The following is a 22266-nucleotide window of genomic DNA, read 5'->3' on the forward strand; positions in this document are numbered from 1 at the left end:
AACCAGGTTCATTGCCTGCTGCTCAGGAGGAAGCCAATGCACTGAGACAGCAGGTTTTACAGGAGACAAAGAGTTTAATATCACAGACGCCATGTGAGGAGATGGGAGGAACTTTGCAAATCCATCTCTCTGCGAATTTGGGAGAAAGGGATTTCAAAGATAGTTTAGTGGGCAAAGGGCCAGGGAATTAGATCTGCTGATTGGTGGGGATGAACACATAGGATTGGGTGACAGAGATTATCTTCTAGGTCGGGAGATTTCCTGGGTAGAGGGGGTCTCAGGGCTGTTGGATCTGTTCCCACGCCTATCCCTGGGTCTGGTTGGCATCAGCGGGTCCCCCCAGAATGCAGAGTCTGAAAAATACTTCAAATACTGGTCTTAGGCTTTATAATTGTAATGTTAGCTAGAAAAGCACAAGTCCTGGGCTTTACAACGGCAATGTTCCTGTTTAGCATATGTTTCCCACCCTTTTACTTTCAATCTATTTGTACCTTAAATCTAAAAGTTGCCTCTTCAGAACAGCATATAGCTAGAGCATTCTGTCAATCTCCACCTTTTATTTGGTTTAATCCATTTACATTTAAAGTAATTACTGATAAGGTAGCGTTTACATCTGCTGTTTTCTACGTGTCTCGTGTTTGGGTTTTTTTGTTTTGTTTTGTTTTTGTTTTTTGGTTTTTGTTTTGTTTTGTTTTGTTTTTTTGAGACAGAGTCTCACTCTGTTACCTGGGCTAGAGTGCCATGGCATCAGCCTAGCTCACAGCAACCTCAAACTCCCAGGCTCAAGCAATCCTTCTGCCTCAGCCTCCCAAGCAGCTGGGACTACAGTCATGCGCCACCATGCCTGGCTAATTTTTTCTATATATATTTTTAGTTGTCCAGATAATTTCTCTCTATTTTTAGTAGAGATGGGGTCTCGCTCTTGCTCAGGTCTCCAACTCCTGACCTCAAGCGATCCTCCTGGCTCGGCCTCCCAGAGTGCTAGGATTACAGGTGTGAGCCACCATGCCCGGCCTGTCTCATGTATTTCTTGTTACTTTATTCCTCCACTACTACTGTTGAGGAATAGATATTTTTGTGTTAAATAGATATTTAACTCCTGATCTCAAAGGATCCTCCTGCCTCAGCCTCCCAGAGTACTAGGATTATAGGCATGAGCCACTGCGCCCGGCCTTCCAGGAATATTTTGAAGCTTTTTAAAGCCCCCATTGAACATCTCACTCTCCAGTTCTCTTTAAAAGCTTTTTGGTTAGCTTATTGTTTGCCCCAGCTATTATCCAACACCTCACACAGCTATAATGTTCAACAATTGCCTTTGATTGCTTTTGACAAACAATCTCAGAGAAAAGGCTGTTCACACTGGTTGAGCTCTGAGCCAGCTCAAATAAAGACAGCCTAGTGAGTGATGTTTTCCAGGAAACCACTGGATAAATCAAATAATGACAATTCTCTGGAAATGAGGGTATGAAGGCACCCCAACACCATTCTGCCTCCAGTGACTGCCAGGCAAGTTACGATGTGGGACTGTTGGTTTTCAAACCTACTGTGGGAATAAGGCAACTTGAATGCTGCAAATCTTGTTCTTACTGAGATTCAGCTGTTTTCCTTGAAAAGATACTCCCTAGATTTGCAGCAAACCTATGGTTAATTTTCAGAGTTCTGAAAAAGTTGATTCTGCCCATTTTTTTTTAAAGAGATAGGGTCTTGCTCTATCACCCAGGCTAGAGTGCAGTGGTGCAATCATATAACACAAAAGCTCACTACAGCCTCAAACCCCTGGGCTCAGGCAATCCTCCTGTCTCATCCTCCCAAGTATCCCAAGTAGCTAGTACTACAGGTGCACACTACCACACCAGCCTAGTTTTTTTTTTTTTTTACTTTTTATAGAAATGTGATCTTACTATGTTGCCTAGGCTGGTCTCAAACTCCTGGCCTCAAGTGATCCTCCTGCCTCAGTCTCCCAAAGTGCTAGGATTACAGGTTTGAGCCACCATGCCTGGCCTTGATTCTGCCAATTTTTGCTCATATTCTCACTTTTATGGAAGTGAGAATTTTCGGAGGTTCTTACTCTGACATTTTTGCTGACATCTTGGATAGAACTTTAGCCTTGGATGGGCTGTAAAGATTTAGTTAAAATTCTCCCTTTTTGAGAATCACCTTTTTTATTCCTTAGCTATGTCTCTTTGTCTCTGCCTAGTAATGGGTTGAAATTCCCAAAGATTATTTCAAGAAATGGCCTCTGCTGCTCCTCATCAGAGCTCCCTTCATCTCCAGGACAGTCTGATAGAGCCAGCCTCCCCTAAACCTGTGGCCAGTTTCCTGGCTGCTGCTCCAGGGCCACCAGCCTGGGGGGAAACTTGGTTCCATACTGCAAGGGTTCCTCTCCTTCAGCAACCCTCCAGGAGCTTCCTGGAAGTAAATACAGCCTCACGGGGACTCCAGGGCCCTATAGGGAGCCAGAGTGGATGCGGAATCCTTTCATTTGTTCATGCATTCATGTAGTACCCATTTTTGAAGGTCTGCTCTGTGCCCTCAACATGCCACTGCCAGCAGCAAACACCTGCATGTCATTTTACATCCTTGATTTCAAATACCCTCTGCTGCCAGTCCTGGCATGAAAAGAATGACATAACAGTGACAATTTGGACTGCCCTGTGACCTCCTGAGGAAATTCTGGAGCCCAGACACAAAACTTGACCCTGCAGGCAGCAAGGAGAAATGCTAAATTTGGAAACAACTTCAGGAGGAACACATCCGCCCATGAGCATTTTATCTACCATTTGCTGGGTGTGTGGGTATGATCTTAGCAAGACAAGCCACCTCTCTGACCTCTGGGTCTTCCCTAAAAATGGGTCACCTGGCCTGGCCCAGAGTAAGGCCTCACAAAACAGAGATTGATCCTCCCTTCTCTCCTCCCCTCGAGCCCAGTCCTCTGAGTCCTTGCTCCAGGAGGCTCACACGACAGCCTCAGACCCACCCTCTGCCCCAAGTACCATGTGGTTCCTCTTCTCTGGCTGGAGAGAGCTCATAGGCTCCACAGCTCTGGATGGCTCACCCTGGAGGGGTAAGCCATAAAAGACCCAAGCTGGAGCAGCCAAGGCTTGAAATTCATGGAGAAAAGTTACCAAGAAGGATGGACCTAAAAAGCTCACAGACAACAGGCTGGCCAAGCACCCAATCCAGGTGGCACTCTGGCTTTTGTGTCTCCTCCCCTCCCAGGTAGTACAGCCCAGGTCATAGCTCCAATCTTAGGACCTGTGAGAGGGAAGCCCCGTCTGCAGCCTCAGAGGACAGCCAGTCACCCAGTGACCCAATGGGGGATGGACTCTGGAAACCATAGGGCCAGGGCTAGACATGCCAGAGCACCCTGGGCAGGGGACCTCCAGGGCAAGCTCGGAGTAGGTCACTTAGTACCTCTACCTCTCCTCTCACAGGACTTAAAGATTGTGGAAAGCTTTGGCTTCAAATGTGGGCTCCAAGGAGTGCTAAGGGTGGGATAACCTTGGGCAAATTATTTAACCTCTCTGAATCCCAGGATACCGGTCTGTAAACATGGAAGTCTACTCTCTGCTCCATGGGGTTTTCATCAAAACCAATGAGATGTTGGAGAGGGTACACATGGCACAGAGCCTGGCACAGAGCAGGTGCCCAGGAAATATGACCAGCTTCTTCTGCAGACAAGAAGCCCTGCCACTCCCCCACCTCTTCAGATTTCCCAGAAGAGGGATAATTCCTTTAGCTAACCTTTACTGAGCAGTCTGAGAGCTAGAGATGTGTAGGTCATGCCCACGTTCAATAAAATAGACAGGAGGGAGGGCCATCCAGGACCTTCTCAATTTGAGACTAGAACTTAGGGTGGTAGGACATCCCCCTACCCCGAGGCAAAGCCTCAGCGCCTATTCCAGGAACCCCACCTTGTTCCCCAGGAAAGGTCGCCAGCTCCTGTCATTTGCCTGGACCACAGGACCATAAGAGACACACTTTTCTCTTGTAGCCTGGCCATTTACTACCTGAACTCAGTTTCCAAAAGCCTCTCCCGAGCTAATGCCCAGCTGAAGAAGAAAATCCAAGCGGTGAGTCTGTCGGGAGTTTCATCCCGGAGGGTAAAAAGATGTCATGTTGTTGTTTTTTGCTAATTGGCACTGTGAGCCCAGTTGTATAATTTAAATGGCTTTCCGCTAAACCAGATCCCCAAATATCTGTAACACAGGAAATGGCCTTGTGAGATTTAACAGCAGGCATTTATATTATGAGGATGTTTGGGGGTATCTAACAGTAATGACTTAAATGTTAAGAGGTTGCTAAAGAACAGGAGGAATTCAGTGGGTTCAACCAATGTTCATACATAGTAAATCCAGCACTCACAATAATTCCTACAGATTAAAACTAATCATATAAATACTAAAAGAAATATTGTTGTCAAGATGATGTATTGATTGTGCTCCTTAGCCTAAGAGGTCCCCTGAGTCCCCTTCACACACGGAAACCTCTCTGCACATCCCAGCTGGCCCTAACTTCTGACCGATTTCCCAGGACACACTCGCATACACCATGAAAGCCAGACTTCGACCCTCCCTAAGCCCTGTCCTTGCTTCTCTGGCCGCCTTCTGGAGCTAACCTCATCTGTCTTGCTGCTTGTTCCCCATCCACACCTGCTTCCGTTAACCTCACTGGGCAGCCGCCCAGATATAGAAAATCATGGAAAGAGAGGCTAGGAAGGATGGCTGTCCTGTGGCCAGATGTTATTTCAAGCACTGTGCAAATCGGAGTCTCAATCAGATGTGAGGCCCAATGACAGGCAGTTGAAGGTCGTTACTGAGAACTGAAAACATAGTCTTCCTCTTTTGGCATCCTGGCTCTGAGCCCCAAACACTCCTTTACCCGGCCAGGACCGACAGTTCATTCTTTCCTGCAGCTCCGTGAGGTTGAGAAGAGCCATAAATCTGTCAAAGGCAGAGCCACAACCAGCGATTCGGGGGACACACCTAAAAGCAGCTCCAAAAATGCCACCCAGCTCCAGCTCCCTAAGGAAGGTACGTTCTTTTTTCATGACGATTGTTTTCCACAAGGCCACGTGGAAAGATGTAAAGAGCTTACACTGTGAGATCCGCCTGATCTGGGATTGAAATCAGAGTTCTGGCATGTGTTAGCTGTACAAAGTCAGGCAAGTTAGCACAGGGGTAAGTCACAGCGCCCACCCCGTGGGATGGTGAAGATGAGATGTCATCACACATGTAAAGTGTCTAACAGAATTCCTGGCACAGAGACTGAGCCAACGCTTACTAGCTGGTAGTAGTACAGTCATGCGCTGCTTAATGACATTTCTGTCAACCATGGACTGTATATACAACAATGGTCCCATAGGCTTAAAATGGAGCTGAAAAACTGCTATTGCCAAGTGATGCTGCAGCTGTCGTAACATCACAGCACAACACATTGCGCACGTGTTTGGGGGATGCTGTGTAAACAAACCCACTCTGTTGCCAGTCGTATAAAAGTCTAGCACATACAATTATGCAAGTACATAATACTTGATAATGGTAATAACTGACTATGTTACTGGTTTATGTATTTACTATACTATACTTTTTATTGTTATTTTAGAGTATACTCCTTCTACTCATTAAAAAAATAGTTAACTAAAACAAAGCCTCAGGCAGGCCCTTCAGGAGGTATTCCAGAAGAAAGCATTGTTATCAAAGGAGATGACAGCTCCATGCATGTCATTGCCCTGAAGACCTTCCGGTGGGACAAGACGTTGAGGTGGAAGACAGTGATACCGATGACCCTGACCCTGTGTAGGCCTAGGCTAATGTGTGTGTTTGTGTCTTAGTTTTTAATCAAAAGTTTAAAAAGTAAAAAAAAAAAAAAAAAAAAAAAACACTAAAAAACAGAAAAAAAGCTTAGAGAATGGTAAAGTTTATAAAGTAAAAAAGCTACAGTAAGCTAAGGTCAATTTATTACTGAAGAAACAAAAATATTTTTTATGAATTTAGCGTGGCGTAAGCATAGAGGGTTTATGAAGTCTACGGTAGTGAACAGTAATGTCCTGGGCCTTCACACGCACTCACCGCTCCCTCACTGACTCACCCAGGGCACCTTCCAGTCCTGCAACCTCCACGCATACCCTCTACAGATGTGCTATTTTTTAAAATCTTTTATACTGCACTTTTATTTTTCCTTTTTTATGTTTAGACAAACAAATACTTACCATTGAATTACAAATGCCCAAGTATTCAGTACACTAACGTGCTGTACAGGTTTGCAGCCTAGGAGCCATAGGCTAGACCATATAGCCTAGGTGTGTAGTAGGCTGTACCATCTACATTTGGGTAAGTACATTCTATGATGTTTGCACAATGACAAAATCACTTAATGACACATTTCTCAGAATGTATGCCCATCCCTAAGCAATGCAGGACTGTAGTCTGTATTTTCTAAAAAAGGGAAGCCCTGGAATATCTAGAATAAAAGGGGAGAAAAGGCCACATAAGAAGTTCCTAAGAAAGTGTCCCAGAGTCTCAAAGGGGAGGGATCACAGACCAGCCTCCAACTTGGGAATGAGAAAGGTCAAGTTGAAAGAGACCATCTCTGAGGTGACCCCATTTTCCAAGGATTGTCTCTGTTCTAAAATTAAACAGTGTCGGTATACAGTAATTTTGTATTCTTGTGTAATGAGATTCACAAGAAACAACTGATAGTTTAGAAATTTGAATTTTTTTATGTGCTCCAGTTTCTTAATAATTGCATATTTATTTACTTATTTATTCTTATTTTTAAGTATTAGCTAGAATGATACTAGCTGCTGTAACAAACAGGCCCAAAATGGCTAGTGGCTCAAACACAATAAAAGTTTACTTCTCCCTCAACACAGAGTCCACATTGGGTGTTTGCACCTGATGGCACTAGCGATAATGTGGGGACCCTGGTTCCTCCCATCCAGGCTCTGCCTGCAGCAAACTAGTGCCCTGCAAAGGGCCCAGGAGTGCACCTGGAAGTGGTACCTGTCACAGCCTGCATCACAGGACACATTTACCCACAAGGGAAACGTAGTCCATTGCTGTGTCCCAAAAGAAGAGGAACTGGGTTCAGTAAAGAGCAGTCAGTCAGTCATTGTCCCCACCTTGGAGTTAGGGGACGGGGAGGAAACCAGTTAAGTGAAGGAGCCAGAAAGTGGATCTGATTGCAAAGTTTGCACAGCCGCTTCCCTTCCACCATGTATTTGATCCTGGCAGTCCCCCTGCAAAGCTGCTGTTATTATTGTTCCAATTTTATGCTCTAAAAAAACCAGGATGAGAGAGTCCAGCCTAAGGCCAGAGTTCAAAATCCAGTTCTCCAGCCGGCAGACCATGCTGCTCCAACAGATCTGTCCATGCAAAAGCCATACCAAAGCACCCCCAGACTCCTTAGGGCTACCTAACAGCTCTCGCATTACCAAATAGACTAAAACCTGCACATGCTGCAGGCTGGCTCCAGAGAGCTCCAATTCAACCCGTACAAAATCTCCCACATCTCATTCTTATATTGGTTTGTTTTCCCAGACACCACGCCTGACTCTGCCAGCCAAAGCCAGATCCCGGACCAGAAGGCACAGGGCTCTGGGACCGCGCTGCCTGCCTCCCGGCACCTTCCTGTATCTCAGCCCCCTGGAGCCAGGCCAGGTTCTGGCCACCCCCGGTCTCAGACTCGTCCTTGCAGATCGGCCTCTGGGAGGAAGGCTCAGAGACCTCCCTGCTGACAGCTGGGGCTCATGGGATCCCTGGTCCTGACCCTCCCGCCACACGTCCCCTTTTCACACATACCCACACTGGTGTTCTCTCTTCCTCTCTCCCCTCACATGCATACACTTTCTCTCCCCTCTCCTTTAATGTGGGGACTTCTATTGCTTAGCTTCGTACCCTTGTCACCTACCAAAGGAGGAAGACAATGGCTTCACGTGCCCTTTAGGGGAGCTGTACTGACTGCCCTTCTTGATGTTGTGGTCCAGGCAGCTCTGAACCCCACACTCACAGTGGCTCCCCTTGGCTCCGGACGTCGGGAGGAGAAGGCAGGGCTGTGACCACCCTCGCAGACCATTTCCATGGAGCACATGTTGGGACACAAGTTTCTTCCAGGTCCACAATTGACCTACATTTCCAACATCACCTTTATGCAAAGGAGGTGAGGTGGTTTAAGTAAAAGAGCCAAGAAATGAATGAAAATAAAGGTAGATGAACCAATATCCAGTCATGGAAGGTGGGAAGACTGCTGATACCCCAGCAGCCAGCCTGAGGGAGCTGATGCCATTAAGCATAAACAAATGCACTGGGGCCTCCTGGCAGCCAGGCAAACGAGCAAGTGAGCAGCACAGTTCTGGGGGGGTTTTTTTGTTTTGTTTTGTTTTTTCTTTTCTTCTTTTTTTTTTTTTTCCTTTCTTCTTCTTTTTTTTTTCTTTTCTTCTTCTTTTCTTTTTCTTTTTCTTTTCTTTTCTTTTCTTTTTTTTTTTACAAACTTCCATTGTCAATACTCAGCAGCACAGTTCTTATCTAATTCAAGGAAACTTAAAGATTGCTCAGGGAAGAACTTTTTTTTTTTTTTTTGAGACAGAGGAGGCTCTCTCTGTCACCTGGGGTTGGAGTGCTGTTGCATCATAACTCGCTGCAACCTCAAACTCTAGGGCTCAAGCGATCCTCCTGCCTCACCCTCCCGAGTAGCTGGGACTGCAGTCGTGCGCCACCATGCACGGCTAATTTTTCTATTTTTTGTAGAGATGGGGGCTCGCTCTTGCTCAGGCTGGTCTCTAACTCCTGGCCTCAAGCAAACCTGCCTTGGCCTCCCAGAGTGCTAGGATTACAGGTGTGAGCCGCTGCACCCAGGGAAAAAACTCTCATGCACCAAATTCTAGGAGGAATTTGGTGTCCTGCATATTGTATAGGGGACCTTGAAAATGGTTTTTTGGAAAAGGTACAACACAGAGGCTTGTCCCTGGTAATTCTATGTCCATATAGTGTCATATCGTAGTTCTATGCAGAATATCTCCAGTGGGGCATAAGCCAGGGAGACCAGACCATTAAGAAGGCTTTGCTGCCAAGGGCAAAGGCTTGGCAAGGTGGAATCAGAGTCCAGGACTATTCAAAAGCCCCAGGTGTCTTGCAGTCAGCTCCCTCCTTTACTCTAATCTGTGTACCCAGACCCAGGTGAGCACTGTGGCATCAGGATCAAGGGACCATTTCACCCCATGTCTCTGAGTGTTCTAACGGGAGTCCTCTACCTCAGCCAGCTGCCCCTACTATTAAAGTCCCCTCCCAACCAGCTCCCCAGGTGTTTCCCAGGAGAATCCCCCACATCCTGGAAGTCAGGCAAAGTCCTGGTGGAAAGATGGAGATTTTACAGAGATTTCATAAGCTGGACAATTAAAATAATTTTTAAATTCCCTTCCAATTCCTTCCGCTTCCCGATCCAGCACCAAAATTTCACATACAGCCTGTGATGGAGTGGGAATGGGGACATATGACCAAGAGAAACCAGATAAATTATTCCACCCCACTCTATCTCTGGCCAAGGCTAAAGAAGTTGTTGCAATGCCTCATCTCCATGGAACCCAGGTCCAACCCCAAAATCCAAAACTGCCCATGTGTCATATGCCTTCCCCAGGGAGGAAACACCCTGGCCCTAAGCTAACCCAGCTGAGACCTCGACACAGGAATCCTGGCAATTGAACCCAACCAGTCAGGGCTGGAAGGCCCAAGGATGGCCCATGCCAATGCCTGGCCTTCACATCAGCCTGCCTGGGGATAATGCCAGGCCCTGGGGAAGGGATCAGGAGTGGGGTGCCTGCCTGAGCCATCAGCCTCCTGGTGATTATTGTCAGGCCTCCGATGGTTACTAATGCACCTAAATGCCCACCACAAACACAAGCAAATCATCCTGTTCTAAGGAAGCATGATTTTATGTGACAGAATGTATTTGTTGTCTATTGCTGCACAACAAATTATCCCCAAAACTTAACAGCTTAAAACAATAAACATTTATTTATTATTATTATATATAGTTTCTGTGGGTCAAGAATTTGGGAGTGGCTTAGTTAGGCAGCTCTGGTTCTGGATTTTGCAGTCCAATTCTCAGCCAGGGCTACAACCCTTATAAGGCTTAACTGGGGCTGAAAGACCTTCTGCCAAGATGTCTCCCACACACAGTTATTGGCAGGAGGCTTCGGTTCCTAGCTAGCTGGACAAGAGACCTTGGTTACTCTCCAGGTGGCCCTCTCCAGAGGGCTGCTTGGGTGTCCTCACAACATGGCAGCTAGTTTCCCCTAGAGCCAGTGATCCAAGAGAGAGAACAAGGAGAAAGCCACAATGCCTTTTATGACCTAGTCTCACAAGTCACATCATTGATTCTGCCACTTGCTGCTCAACAGAACTGGGTCACTAAGTCTAGCTCACACTCAAGGGGAAAAGAATTGGGCTTCACCTCTTAAAGGGAGGGTTATCAATGAATTTGTGGACATAATTTAACAGAAAATTTTCTGATTCAAATAGTTACAAGACCTCTACCAAGAAAACACTAAAGCTCTTTTGAGAGGAATCCACCAAAGGATTAGTTAGTTGATGGTGGCCCCTGGGACCCTCAAGCAATAGGAAACTTCTGGGGAGCTAGGGAGATGGGTAGAGGAAGCAGGCAGAGGTAAGAGAGGATGGGTGTTGTGGTGTGGCTTTTATAGCTGGGACATGCTGTTGTTAGGGAACAGACTACAGATTGCTATCATCTCTGTGTTCTTGAGTTTAACCTTCCAGTTCATTCCATCTTAAAACTTTGCTATTCAGCCTACAAGCCATCAGGCATGAACGACATTTCCTTCCTTTGTTTCTTCCTGCCTGCCTTCCTTCCTTCCCTCCCTCTTTCCTTCCTTCCTTCCTTTCCTCAGCTCCCCTAAGAATGATTTGAACTAGAAAGTCTAACACTTTATCCCCAGAAATGGAACCGATGTCTTGCTGATATTGCCCTAGGTTGTCTGTGCATTCCTTACTGAAGGGAAATAAAGCAGATACTGAATTTTATCCATTGGAGGCTATTTTTGCAGGCAGATCCTGTCACTTCCAATAACCTAAGTGCTCAACTTTTATTTCCTTTTCCTAAGATCTCCATTGTACACAGAATCACATAAGTAGGAACGCACTTCAGGCTAAGAACATCAAAGGGGACATCTGCTCTCCCCCGACTGTACACTTACAGAAACTGGGGGTGGGAGCGACACAGCAGCCAGTAGGGGTCTGGCAGGGTGCCAACAGCATCCACTATGCTGGTAACCCTCCGCTCAGCAAAGTCACTTCAGATATGCTCTGTGGAGCCACACCGAAACAGGGGCACCAAATTCCTCATGCTCTGTAAGGGACAATAAGAAATAAACCTGCCACACTGAAAGAGACATTTATCTCTCTTGACCTTGGCAGAAAGTGGAGAAGAAAAAGTCTCCCCCGAGAAGTCATATCCACACAGCAGCCCGCACACACAGGATGCCAGGTCCTCATGGCCAAAACAGACAAGGGACGCTGGGCTAATCGGCCTTCCCAGGAGGTTTTCACTCTTCTGTGTCTATGTAAAGAAATGCTGCCCATATGTATAACTTGTTACTGAAGAATGTTGCACGGTTTCTTTCCACATTTGAGAAGATAGCCCAAGAATTGCGAGAGGCCCTTTCAAATGTGATTTTCTCACTCTCGAATGAAGTGCCGCCATCTTGTGGTGGTTTCATGCAGTTTCCTTTCCTGAAGTTCTCCCCAGTCCCTGGAATGAATTTATTTATTTATTTATTTATTTATTTATTGAGACAAAGTCTTACTCTGTTGCTCCGGCTAGAGTGCTGTGGCGTCAGCCTAGCTCACAGCCACCTCAAACCCCTGGGTTCAAGTGATCCTCCTGCCTCAGCCTCCCGAGTAGCTGGGACTACAGGCATGTGCCACCATGCCCAGCTAGGTCCCCGTCAGCATTGCCACACTAAAAACTCTGGGTTAATTTACACCAAAGTGACACAGTTAACCATAGGCTGGACTAAATGAAAAATGTCAGATGGTATAGTGTTATGATCCTTCCCAATGGGTGAAAACAGTTGAATCTACACAGGAAAAAGAGGCCCCAGGTGCCACATGGCTTTAACCTTGAACTTGGAGCACACCTGGGAAACTCACAGCTCCCACTCAGACCTGCTGCCCTGCAGGACATTTTTGCAGGTGGAACGCTTTGGCCAATCTGTCTCGCACATCGTCTCCAAATTAACCTCCAAACACTGCTTGCCAGAGAAGCAAGAGTCTTACCAGACCCAAACCACTCATCCCGACTTATGTTCAAGGCTCCTTGTATCTAGGTCTTACGTTCTAAACCCTTCAGTCTTTTGTTCAACTACTGACCAGGTTGGATTTTACAGCTCTAACAGGTTCTTCTCTTGTTTCTGGCTTTTGCTTCCACTCCCTTTCCATACTGCATCTCTAAATGACCTACACATTCTTCTAAGAATACATAAAATCCCGTGAGGTCCATCCAGCCATGAAGTCTACCTCAGGAACAGTAGGCCAAATTGTCTTCTGGCTCAGCCCCCATGCCACCGCACTTCAGCACTTATCATAGTCAGTCTCCTAGGATTGCAAAGTTTCTGAAGTCAGAGGTCGTGAGTTATTACACGTTGAGCATCCCTTATCCAAAATGCCTGGAACAAGAAGTGTTTTGGATTTCAGATTTTTTTGGGGGGGGGGGCGCAGATTTTGGAATATTTGTATCATACTTACTAGTTCAGCATCCCTAATTTGAAAATCCAGAATCCAAAATGCTGAGTAATTCTATGACTATTATAAATTTGAATCAACAATTTTAAAAATGCCTTCAAGATCCTCTGTTTGTTTTTACTGAGGACAATGAGGTGCCAAAAAAAAAAAAATTGTCTGTTTGGTTTTGGTGTTTTGCTGTCTCATTATAATGAGTACAAGTGAGTGTGGGTTTCTTCTAATTTATCCTGCTTGGGACACATTGCTGAACCTTTGGATCCAGGCTTTTCATCAGTTCTGGGGAAATTGCACCCATTATCTCTTCAAATATTGTTCCTCCTCTTTTTCCTTCCTGCCTTCCACAGCTCCAATCAAAACAGATGGTAGACTCTCTCATTCCACATTGTATGTCTTCTAATCTTTCTTCACCTCCTTATCTCTCTCTATTGCATTCTAGATAAATTATTTGGCAATATCTTCCAGCTCACTGATACTTTCTTCATCTGTGCCTAATTTGCTAAGGGGTCATTTGCACATCTTTTCAATTTCAGCAAGTATCCACTTCTACAAGTACCATGTCTGTTCCCTTGTACCTGCTCCTCCGACCATGGCACAGGTGAAGCTGCATGCCTCAAGAACAGGGACCAGCAATCTTTTTCTGCAAAGGGTCAGATAGTAAGTATCGTGGATTTTGTGGGCCACAGTCGTTGCATATTCTTTTTTTTTTTTTTTAACAACTTAAAAATTTTTTTTTTTATTTCAGCATATTATGGGGGTACAAATGTTTAGGTTACATATATTGCCTCTCTCCCACCCAAGTCAGAGCTTCAAGCATGTCCATTCCCCCAGACTGTGCGTACCGCACCCAACAGGTGTGACTATACCCATTCCCTTCTCCCCCTCCCCTCTGCCAGACACCCAATGAATGTTATTACTATATGTGCACTTAAGTGTTGATCAGTTAATACCAATTTGATGGTGATTAACAACTCTTTAAAAATGTAAAAATTATTCTTTGCTCTTGGGCCCAGCCACAGGCCAGATGTGGCTCATGAGTCATAGTTTGCAGACCCCTGCTATAGAGGTACTAAGCTCGATCCAGCATAATGATCAGTACAGCACAGGAAAGCCAGTACAGCATTCGTGGGGGAAGTGCTAGAATAAAGTCCCTGTGGTAAGGAACCTGGTCCTCATTATATAGCAGGTAGGTGATCCTAAAGACCATGCATGCCTCCATGAGGGAATACACGTATGCCAAATGGCTTGGAACCAGTAGAGGCCTGCAGTAAGGAGTAGGAGACCGCGAGCTCGGAGATTTGACCATCTGGCTGGGATCAGCACATGTGAGAGGACAGAGTGCACAGGCCTAGCAGCCAGCCCAAAACAGCCACATTACAGCAGGATTAATGCCTCCCGCAGCTCTAGAACCTGAGCACCAGCTTCATTACAGCTCCTTTGTAACCAGAGGAGTCGAGTCTATCCAAAGAATGACTGTGGTTATCTTTTGGCTTATTGAGTGACTCAGGTTTTTTGTATCCTGATCTAACACACAGAAACGTGTTTGGCTTACATATGTGTACATATGTGAAAATATATTTCCACATGTACACATGTATTTCTATGTGTGTATATATATAGTTGAGACAAGTCTTACAAATCTTTTACTCTATGTGGCATCCTTTTTTTTTTTTTTTTTTTTTAGACAGAGTTTCGCTCTGTTGCCCGGGCTAGAGTGAGTGCCGTGGCGTCAGCCTAGCTCACAGCAACCTCAAACTCCTGGGCTTAAGCGATCGTACTGCTTCAGCCTCCCGAGTAGCTGGGACTACAGGCATGCACCACCATGCCCGGCTAATTTTTTTCTATATATATGTTTTAGTTGGCCAGATAATTTCTTTCTATTTTTAGTAAGAGACGGGGTCTCGCTCTTGCTCAGGCTGGTCTCCAACTCCTGACCTCGAGCTATCCACCCGCCTCGGCCTCCCAGAGTGCTAGCATTACAGGCGTGAGCCACCTCACCTGGCCGGCATACTTTTTTCTTTAGACAAGGTCTAACTCTGTCACCCAGGCTACAGTGCAGTGGTGCCATTTCAGCTCACTGAAGTCAAACTTCTAGGCTCAAGCAATCCTCCTGCCTCAGCCTCAGGAGTAGCTGGGACTACAGGCTCTCGCCAGGATGCCTGGCTAATTTTTTCTATTTTTTTAAATAGAGACGGGATCTCGCTCTTGCTCAGCTCAAGCGATCCTACTGCCTTGGCCTCTAAGAGTGCTTGGATTACAGGAGTGAGCCACCACGCCCGGCCCTTTCCTTTTTTTTTTTTTTTTCAAGGTCTTGCTCTTGCTCAGGCTGGTCTCAAATTCCTGGCCTCAAGCGATCCTCCCGCCTCTGCCTCCCAAAGTGCTAGGATTACAGCGTGAGCCACCTAGGCCAGCCCTCTATGAGGTATACTCTTATTTCCTATTCTCTTTAACCTATTTTTTTTTTAATACTGTCTGTGAATGACTGAATTTTGCAACCCATTAAAGGATTCTGATTTCTCACTTAAAAACCCCTACCTTAGTGCTGGGTCCTCAATCCCCGGGGCTGTCCCCGGGGTAGACCGCCTGAGCTCTGCACCACTGCCCCCAACTCCGTTCCTCCCATGTCCTCCACCCCAACCCCCGGTCCGTGGAAAAATTGTCTTCCATGAAACTGGCCCCTTGTGCCAAAAAGGTTGGGGACCTCTGCAGTGGATAAGCACCTGGAACCCAAGGAAGACTTAGGATAAAGTATAGAAATAATGAAGTAAACAGAAGTCATCGCATTCATATTTTCCATTACATTTTGGAATCATCTGTTTAATTTGGTATGTGAAGTATTTATCATGTTTAAGAGAATTTGATATATTAATACATAATAAATTAATCGTGCAATTCCATTTTAAAATGTGAAATGAGTGAATGTGTAGCAGAATTTAACCACATCTGTAAGCAATATTGAGATTATGAGATTCATCAACCATATTTTTAGGTTTAATATACTGGATTTATAAGAGCGAACTATGTACTTGGATTTTATTTGTCAAGTAACTGAGTCGCTTAAGAAGAAAATAACATTAAATTTATAAATGCGATGTATAGTTGTAAGAATTTAAGTTATAAGAATCCACTTAGAATTATTTTCTTCATTTACCAGGGCATATACTACTTAAGAATAAACGGGTTTTGGGTTTGTAACTCTATTATTGGTCATTAAAGCAAAAATAATCCCGAAATAGTCCCCTGAGTGCCCAAAAGCCACCCTCGAGGACACAGAAGCAGCTCCCATTCACTCGGATCTAAGAACTTAGGGCTGGTCAAACCGGTGAGCAACACGTGGCCCAGCAAAAGGAGCTGGGTCCCCTGAAACAGGAACAAGAAACCGGCTTAGGCAGACGTGGGGATCATCTTTCTTTCCCACGTTATTGCCTGCCACCGTCACTTTTTAAAAATAATTAATAAATTCAGCAGCACCAAGACGACCGCGAGGAGCCATGTTTCCAGAAGTCTGCGCCAGAGCGCCCCGGGGACCGCTCCTGTCCCGGGAAGGAGGAAAGGGCGCGCGCGGCCCACGGGGCTCTGGGGAGGACCGTCCCGGAATGGGAGGCGAGAATGGAAGGGTCCTGGGGGCGTGAGGCGCAGGGAGGGGTCTAGGGCCCGAGGTCACCGGCGCTGCGGAACGCCGGCCAGGCAGGGGTCTCGGAGGGTCGCCGCGCCCCACACAAGAGCCTCCCGCGCCGCTTCACCGAGCTCTACTGCCCGCAACCTATGTGACGAAAACATGAGCGATCGGACTACTATCCGGAAAAGGGCCTTTCCAAACGTCTTGCGGCCTGCAAGGCCCGACTGGGTCCAGCGCGTCCCAGGCAACCGCGCCCGGCCGCGCAGCTGCAGAGGCCGGAAAAGACCCGCTTGCCTGCGCTCCGCGCCACCCTTGCTCGCCCTCCGGGCGCTACCACCCCGGCGGGCCCCTCCGAAGGCCCGGGAATGGTGCCGTCCCCGGCCTCTGATTGGTCGGCGAGGTGGGGGCGTGGCCTCCGGAGCCTGGGTCCGCGAGCCAGAGCGCGCCAGCCGCATTGCGAGCCGAGCAAGGAGTGGGCGCCATGGTGAGGAGTGGTGGCGGGTCGCGGGAGAAGCGGAGGCGGTGGTGTGGGCCCGGGATCGGGCCCAAGGCCGGTCCCGAGCGTGCGCCAGGAGCGGGGCTGGGCGCACACTGAGGCCGCGTTGACGCTTGTGCCCCGGCTCCCATTCCAGGTCCTGTTGCACGTGCTTTTCGAGCACGCGGTTGGCTACGCGCTGCTGGCGCTGAAGGAGGTGGAGGAGATAAGTCTGCTGCTGCCGCAGGTGGGTGCGATCAGTGGGCTCTCCCGACGCCGCAGACCCTCGGGCCGTGCAGGTCCCAGCATGCCCCGCGCGCTCCCACGTGGCCAGCCGCTCTTAGGAGGGGGAACTGGGCCTGGAAAGGTCTAGAGCGGGGTGGGGGGGATCTTCACCTTGAATCATGGTTTGAATCACTTTAGGAGCAATTAGAAATGGGGCTCCGGGACTTGGCCCCGTACCGGTTGAAGCAGAACCCGGATGTGGGGCCCAGGCATTGGTACATTTTAAAAGCGTCCAGGGATGAGAACCGCTGTTTTACTGCGCCGCAGAGGCAAGAGCAAAGAAACCGTTCATCCTCTTTCTCCCCACACCCGCAGGTGGAGGAGTGTGTGCTCAATCTGGGCAAATTCCACAACATCGTTCGTCTAGTGGCCTTTTGTCCCTTTGCCTCATCCCAGGTTGCCTTGGAAAATGCCAATGCGGTGTCTGAAGGTGAGTCAGCCACTGCCAAGTATTTTAAAGAAAGAAGCTACGTGCGGTTTCTTACGTTATCTTCTTAAGGGGTTTATAATAGCATTTACCTTTCTTCGCTAGCTCTAAATCTGGTAGGTGCTTGGGCAGTATTGGAAGTGAACAGGATGTAATTTAAGATAATTTTCTTCCCTGAGCTCAAGATCTGGGAACTGGTAGACTGCATCTTCCACATTTAAAGCACATGATCCAGGATGTAGATATTTCTCTTGGGGAACTTTAGTGACAAATGATTCTTCAATGAAATGGAGGGGACTGGTTTAACACCCACCCAGTTGGCTGAAACACAGTCAAATGTCTACTTCTCTGCTGTACCTTTCAATTGATTGGAAAAGGCAATTTTGACAAACAAAAGCCAAAAAAAGGTTTGTTCCCAGAAGGCAGTTTGGGTACTAAATACTTAAGGGTGTGTTATAAGCTTTCAGTTATGTATTTCATACCTGTGCTGTTGGACCTCAGTGTAGTTCCTCCCTTGGTTGGGCCAGGCTTTGCAGTGATGACTTTCGTATCTGTCAATCCCCTGAGTGCAGTCACTGATGTCTCTGTGTCTCTGAGCAATGCCTGGAGGGGAGGGGTCTAGGCATGCCACTCCAGCATGCTCCACAGGACCAGCTGAGGGGATGAGATCCTTTTGCATCTTTCAGTGTGTTAGTGGGAGCTATGTTCTCTGTGCCCTGAGGTGTTGTTCATGAGGACCTCCGTCTGTTCTTGGAGACCCACCTGCCGACCAAAAAGAAGAAAGTACTCTTGGGGGTTGGGGATCCCAAGATCGGTGCTGCAATACAGGAAGAATTAGGGTACAACTGCCAGACTGGAGGCGTGATAGCCGAGGTCCTGCGAGGTGAGACCATCATATGTCATGCTCCTGCCATTCTTTGCCTCTTCAAGGGGGTTTCTGGGAGGCCTCATGTTTGGCTGGTGCCCATGAGTGCAGGAGCTAGCTCAGAGCCCTTCCTTGCTTACAGTCCTGCCCTCCTCTTAGGAGTTCGTCTGCATTTCCATAATCTGGTGAAGGGTCTGACCGATCTGTCTGCTTGCAAAGCCCAGCTGGGGCTGGGACACAGCTATTCTCGGGCCAAAGTTAAGTTTAATGTGAATCGGGTGGACAATATGATCATCCAGTCCATTAGTCTCCTGGACCAGCTGGATAAAGACATCAATACCTTCTCTATGCGTGTCAGGTAAAGTGCAGGGGCCATCCCTAACACTGGAGTCTTTGCCCTGTAGTTTTAGCTAATTCAGAGTCTTGAGCAGGACTAATTCCTGTGGGTAGAACCCTGTGGGCTGGGGCTGGAGCTCGGCCTCCTAGTGCTTACCACAGGCTGTGTTCTTACACTGCCTGTATAGAAAAAGGAGGCAGAGTAAAGCTACCCCATGTACACCCCAGCCCAGGCCCTGTGCCTGGTCTGTATTGTGAATGGGGGAACATGGAGTTGAGGGGGATTTGAATCTAAGGTGTTCCCATTTCCTCCAGGCAGGGAGTAGGTGTGGAGAGGGCTGAGGCTGTGGCTTTGTTGTTTGAGATGAAGCAGCTGGGCTGAGAGTGACTGTGGCTCTTTGCAGGGAGTGGTACGGGTATCACTTTCCAGAGCTGGTGAAGATCATCAACGACAATGCCACGTACTGCCGCCTCGCCCAGTTTATCGGAAACCGAAGGGAGCTGAATGAGGAAAAGTTGGAGAAGCTGGAAGAACTGACAATGGATGGAGCCAAGGCTAAAGCTATTCTAGATGCCTCACGGTCCTCCATGGGTCAGTACAGAGCCTGGCAGCCACCATAAGGTACGGGGCCTTAAGTAGCTGGCTGTTGGATTCACATTTGGTGTTTCCTAGGTATGGACATATCTGCCATTGACTTGATAAACATCGAGAGCTTCTCCAGTCGTGTGGTGTCTTTGTCAGAGTACCGCCAGAGCCTACACACGTACCTGCGCTCCAAGATGAGCCAAGTAGCCCCCAGCCTATCAGCCCTAATTGGGGAAGCGGTGCGTCGTGGGGGACACTAAAATAGGGGCATGGGAGTGTTGCCATGTGCGTCTGCAGTGCTGTATTTCCTGGCCCACTGTATCGTCCCCAGTTGTGCTTGATGGGGAGGAGGAGAGCAGGGGTCATGCAACTGGCAGGTCAGCGGTGACAGCTTCTCTGACCCCTTCCTTGACTCTTTTCTCCAGGTAGGTGCACGTCTCATCGCTCATGCTGGCAGCCTCACCAACCTGGCCAAGTATCCAGCATCCACTGTGCAGATCCTTGGGGCTGAAAAGGCCCTGTTCAGGTACCAGTGCGGGCACCTGCCCACACTCAGGTGCCACTTCTGGTGCCCACTGCTTGTTTGGGGATCACAGTGATGGCCAACCAGGGCTCCCTGACCTATACAGGCCTCTGCTATGGGGGTGATGGCCAGTCCTGGTGTCTGAGTGATTCCCAGGGCCCAGCAAAGGGACCAAGTTTCCAGGTCAGCGACATTGGATGCCTTCCCTCTGCCTCTGGGAGCTGTGGGTTGGCATGCACTGGGGAAGCGATCCAGTCTGTCCTGAGGCTCTGGGGACTGGGCGGGGGGCCGGAGCGAGTTACCTTGGCTAATGGGGTTGAAATTTCTCATCTCAAACTCTCCACTGAATGTTCTCTCAGAGCCCTGAAGACAAGGGGTAACACACCAAAATACGGACTCATTTTCCACTCCACCTTCATTGGCCGAGCAGCTGCTAAGAACAAAGGCCGCATCTCCCGATACCTGGCAAACAAATGCAGTATTGCCTCACGAATCGATTGCTTCTCTGGTATGGGTGGGGGGGTTGGCACTTGTGAGGAGACGGGGCTCGGGTGGGGGGCTGACTACCTTAGCAGCTTCTACGATGATGGTAGTATTTTTCGTCAACAGCAGTTCACCTAGTGAGTGTTGATACTTTGGGTCTGAGTGAAGCTGAGGGTAGAAGGAACACTGGGTGGGGTGGGGGGCTGTTTGTCCATTCAGGGGCTGACCAGCTTCGTTTACCCACGTACACACATCCAGAGGTGCCCACGAGTGTATTTGGGGAGAAGCTTCGAGAACAAGTTGAGGAACGGTTGTCCTTCTATGAGACTGGAGAGATTCCTCGGAAGAATCTGGATGTCATGAAAGAAGCAATGGTTCAGGTCAGTGGTCAGGGTCTCTGGGTAGGGGGAGAGCCACATGGCTGACTGTTGGAGGTGATGAACTGTCTCGGCCTGACCTTGTAGAGTGGAGGCAAAAAAACTGATTTAATGAGCCTGATCCAATAAAGTCAGAAAGGAGGCCTTGGAACACCAGAGGTTTTCAAGCCTTTTCAGCACTTTTCTTTAACCAGGCAGAGGAGGCGGCTGCTGAGATGGCTAGGAAACTGGAGAAACAGGAGAAGAAACGCTTGAAGAAGGAAAAGAAACGACTGGCTGCGCTTGCCTTCGCTTCTTCAGAAAACAGCAGTAGTACTCAGGAGGAGTGTGAGGTCAGTAGGCAGATGAGATTCTAGGTGGTAGGATTTTCACCAGCAGAACAAAGGATGTGCTTCGTCAAGCCGTGGTCTTGAGTCCAGGCTTTTGGACTGAAACAAGGACCTGAAACATCTCAAACTACCTCTTGATTCTATAGGAAGGAGATAGGTGCTGAGACAACTTGCTCAAGAGCCCAGAGAGCTGGTTGTAGCACACACCCGTTCCCTGGGCAAGTGTGTTCTGTCCTCGGCTGCCTCCCAGGAGTCCTCAACCTGGGGTAGTGTAAATTCCTGCTCTGCTTCTTCTCAGACGTTTCCGGAAGTGGTAGTGTCTCTCAGTGGGGATGGGGGCAGGGAGGTTGCCAGCCTGCGAGACTAGACTCATTCTCCCTGGGGTTTTCCTTTAGTCCCCACTTTGTTAAAGTGTTTCAGGGTCCCCTCTTCAACTTGGCATGATGGTTCTATTGTGACCAGCATGGTGGGTTTTTCTATAGGTTATTTAGTGGGCTGAGGTACTTTCTCATGACATGTTCTCCCTTGCCTTCTAATTGGGAGTAGCCTTTGGGGTGGATTTCCAAAGTTATACCCACACAATTAAAAAACCATCCCAGAAACACTGCGCAATTTTAACAGAATTTTGCCAGTTTTCCTGCCCTGGCTACTGCTAAAAATGTAATGGGTGTGTGTGTGCGTCCAGACTATAGTTGACACTGTTCTCATGCCTATCTCCCCCTCTTCCTTTTAGGAGACGGTTGAAAAACCCAAAAAGAAGAAAAAGCAGAAGCTCCAGGAGGTTCCTCAGGAGAATGGAATGGAAGACCACCCATCTATCCCTGTCTCCAAACCCAAGAAAAAGAAATCTTTTTCCAAGGAGGAGTTGGTTAGTAGTGACCTTGAGGAGGAGGCCATTGCCAGTGTAAGTCTTCCCAAGAAGAAGAAATCCTCACCGAAGGAGGAAGCAGTAGTCAGTGATCCCGAAGAGACAGGCAACAAGAGTGTCTCTAAGAGGAAGAGGAAATTCTCTTCCAAGGAGGAGACAGTCAGCAGTGGCCCTGAAGAGGCTGCTGGCAGCAAAAGCAGCTCCAAGAAGAAGAAAAAGTTCCACAAAGCACCCCAGGAAGATTAGAATGGACATTCCCTGTGAGGAGGGGTGTGCCATGCCCCACAGTGACATTTCCCACTCCACGTCTCATACTCCCAATAAAAACAAAATTCACCAAA

At 47.8% G+C, this 22266-nt stretch overlaps 2 protein-coding genes and 5 non-coding genes across 9 annotated transcripts in view; all 7 read left to right on the plus strand.

The window, feature by feature from the left end:
• TMC2 (transmembrane channel like 2) overlaps window positions 1-7738 on the plus strand; it is a 54393-nt gene extending 46655 nt beyond the window's left edge. Inside the window, exons 17-19 of the mRNA XM_069495768.1 lie at window positions 3995-4073; window positions 4916-5033; window positions 7542-7738. Of these exons, the coding sequence (XP_069351869.1) occupies window positions 3995-4073; window positions 4916-5033; window positions 7542-7738 (394 nt within the window). The remainder of the gene's footprint in view (window positions 1-3994; window positions 4074-4915; window positions 5034-7541) is intronic.
• Window positions 7739-16805: 9067 nt separating this feature from the next.
• Window positions 16806-22262, plus strand: NOP56 (NOP56 ribonucleoprotein). 3 transcript variants are annotated; one of them, XR_011236414.1, is made up of 13 exons: window positions 16806-16855; window positions 17004-17093; window positions 17447-17561; window positions 18280-18441; window positions 18583-18781; window positions 19164-19351; window positions 19433-19584; window positions 19771-19871; window positions 20228-20376; window positions 20610-20731; window positions 20923-21060; window positions 21204-21323; window positions 21791-22262. XR_011236414.1 is itself a non-coding variant. In XM_069496350.1 (12 exons), the coding sequence occupies exons 1-12, from the start codon at window positions 16853-16855 to the stop codon at window positions 22169-22171; spliced, it is 1800 nt and encodes a 599-aa protein (XP_069352451.1). In that variant the 5' UTR covers window positions 16806-16852; the 3' UTR covers window positions 22172-22262. The 3 variants fall into 3 exon arrangements, 2 of the variants coding, with proteins under 2 accessions (XP_069352451.1, XP_069352452.1); XM_069496350.1 differs by lacking the exon at window positions 21204-21323; XM_069496351.1 differs by lacking the exon at window positions 21791-22262 and having other exon boundaries at window positions 21204-21784.
• Window positions 18089-18158, plus strand: LOC138401325 (small nucleolar RNA SNORD110). The gene has a single exon (XR_011236483.1). It is a non-coding gene; the product is annotated as a small nucleolar RNA SNORD110 (small nucleolar RNA).
• Window positions 18900-19031, plus strand: LOC138401312 (small nucleolar RNA SNORA51). The gene has a single exon (XR_011236471.1). It is a non-coding gene; the product is annotated as a small nucleolar RNA SNORA51 (small nucleolar RNA).
• Window positions 19934-20019, plus strand: LOC138401324 (small nucleolar RNA SNORD86). Its single transcript, XR_011236482.1, has one exon. It is a non-coding gene; the product is annotated as a small nucleolar RNA SNORD86 (small nucleolar RNA).
• Window positions 20447-20517, plus strand: LOC138401308 (small nucleolar RNA SNORD56). The gene has a single exon (XR_011236467.1). It is a non-coding gene; the product is annotated as a small nucleolar RNA SNORD56 (small nucleolar RNA).
• On the plus strand, window positions 20781-20852 carry LOC138401307 (small nucleolar RNA SNORD57). The gene has a single exon (XR_011236466.1). It is a non-coding gene; the product is annotated as a small nucleolar RNA SNORD57 (small nucleolar RNA).
• Window positions 22263-22266: the final 4 nt, after the last annotated feature.

The sequence above is a fragment of the Eulemur rufifrons genome, chromosome 20, assembly GCF_041146395.1.
Source record: "Eulemur rufifrons isolate Redbay chromosome 20, OSU_ERuf_1, whole genome shotgun sequence".
Taxonomy (NCBI): Eukaryota; Metazoa; Chordata; class Mammalia; order Primates; family Lemuridae; genus Eulemur; species Eulemur rufifrons.

Bases quoted from the DNA above. Each gene is read 5' to 3' on its own strand.
- NOP56 (XM_069496350.1), top strand. The intron at 17,562-18,279 runs GTGAGTCAGCCA...CTGTGCCCTGAG, and splicing joins TGCCAATGCGGTGTCTGAAG to GTGTTGTTCATGAGGACCTC. The intron at 19,872-20,227 runs GTACCAGTGCGG...ATGTTCTCTCAG, and splicing joins GCTGAAAAGGCCCTGTTCAG to AGCCCTGAAGACAAGGGGTA.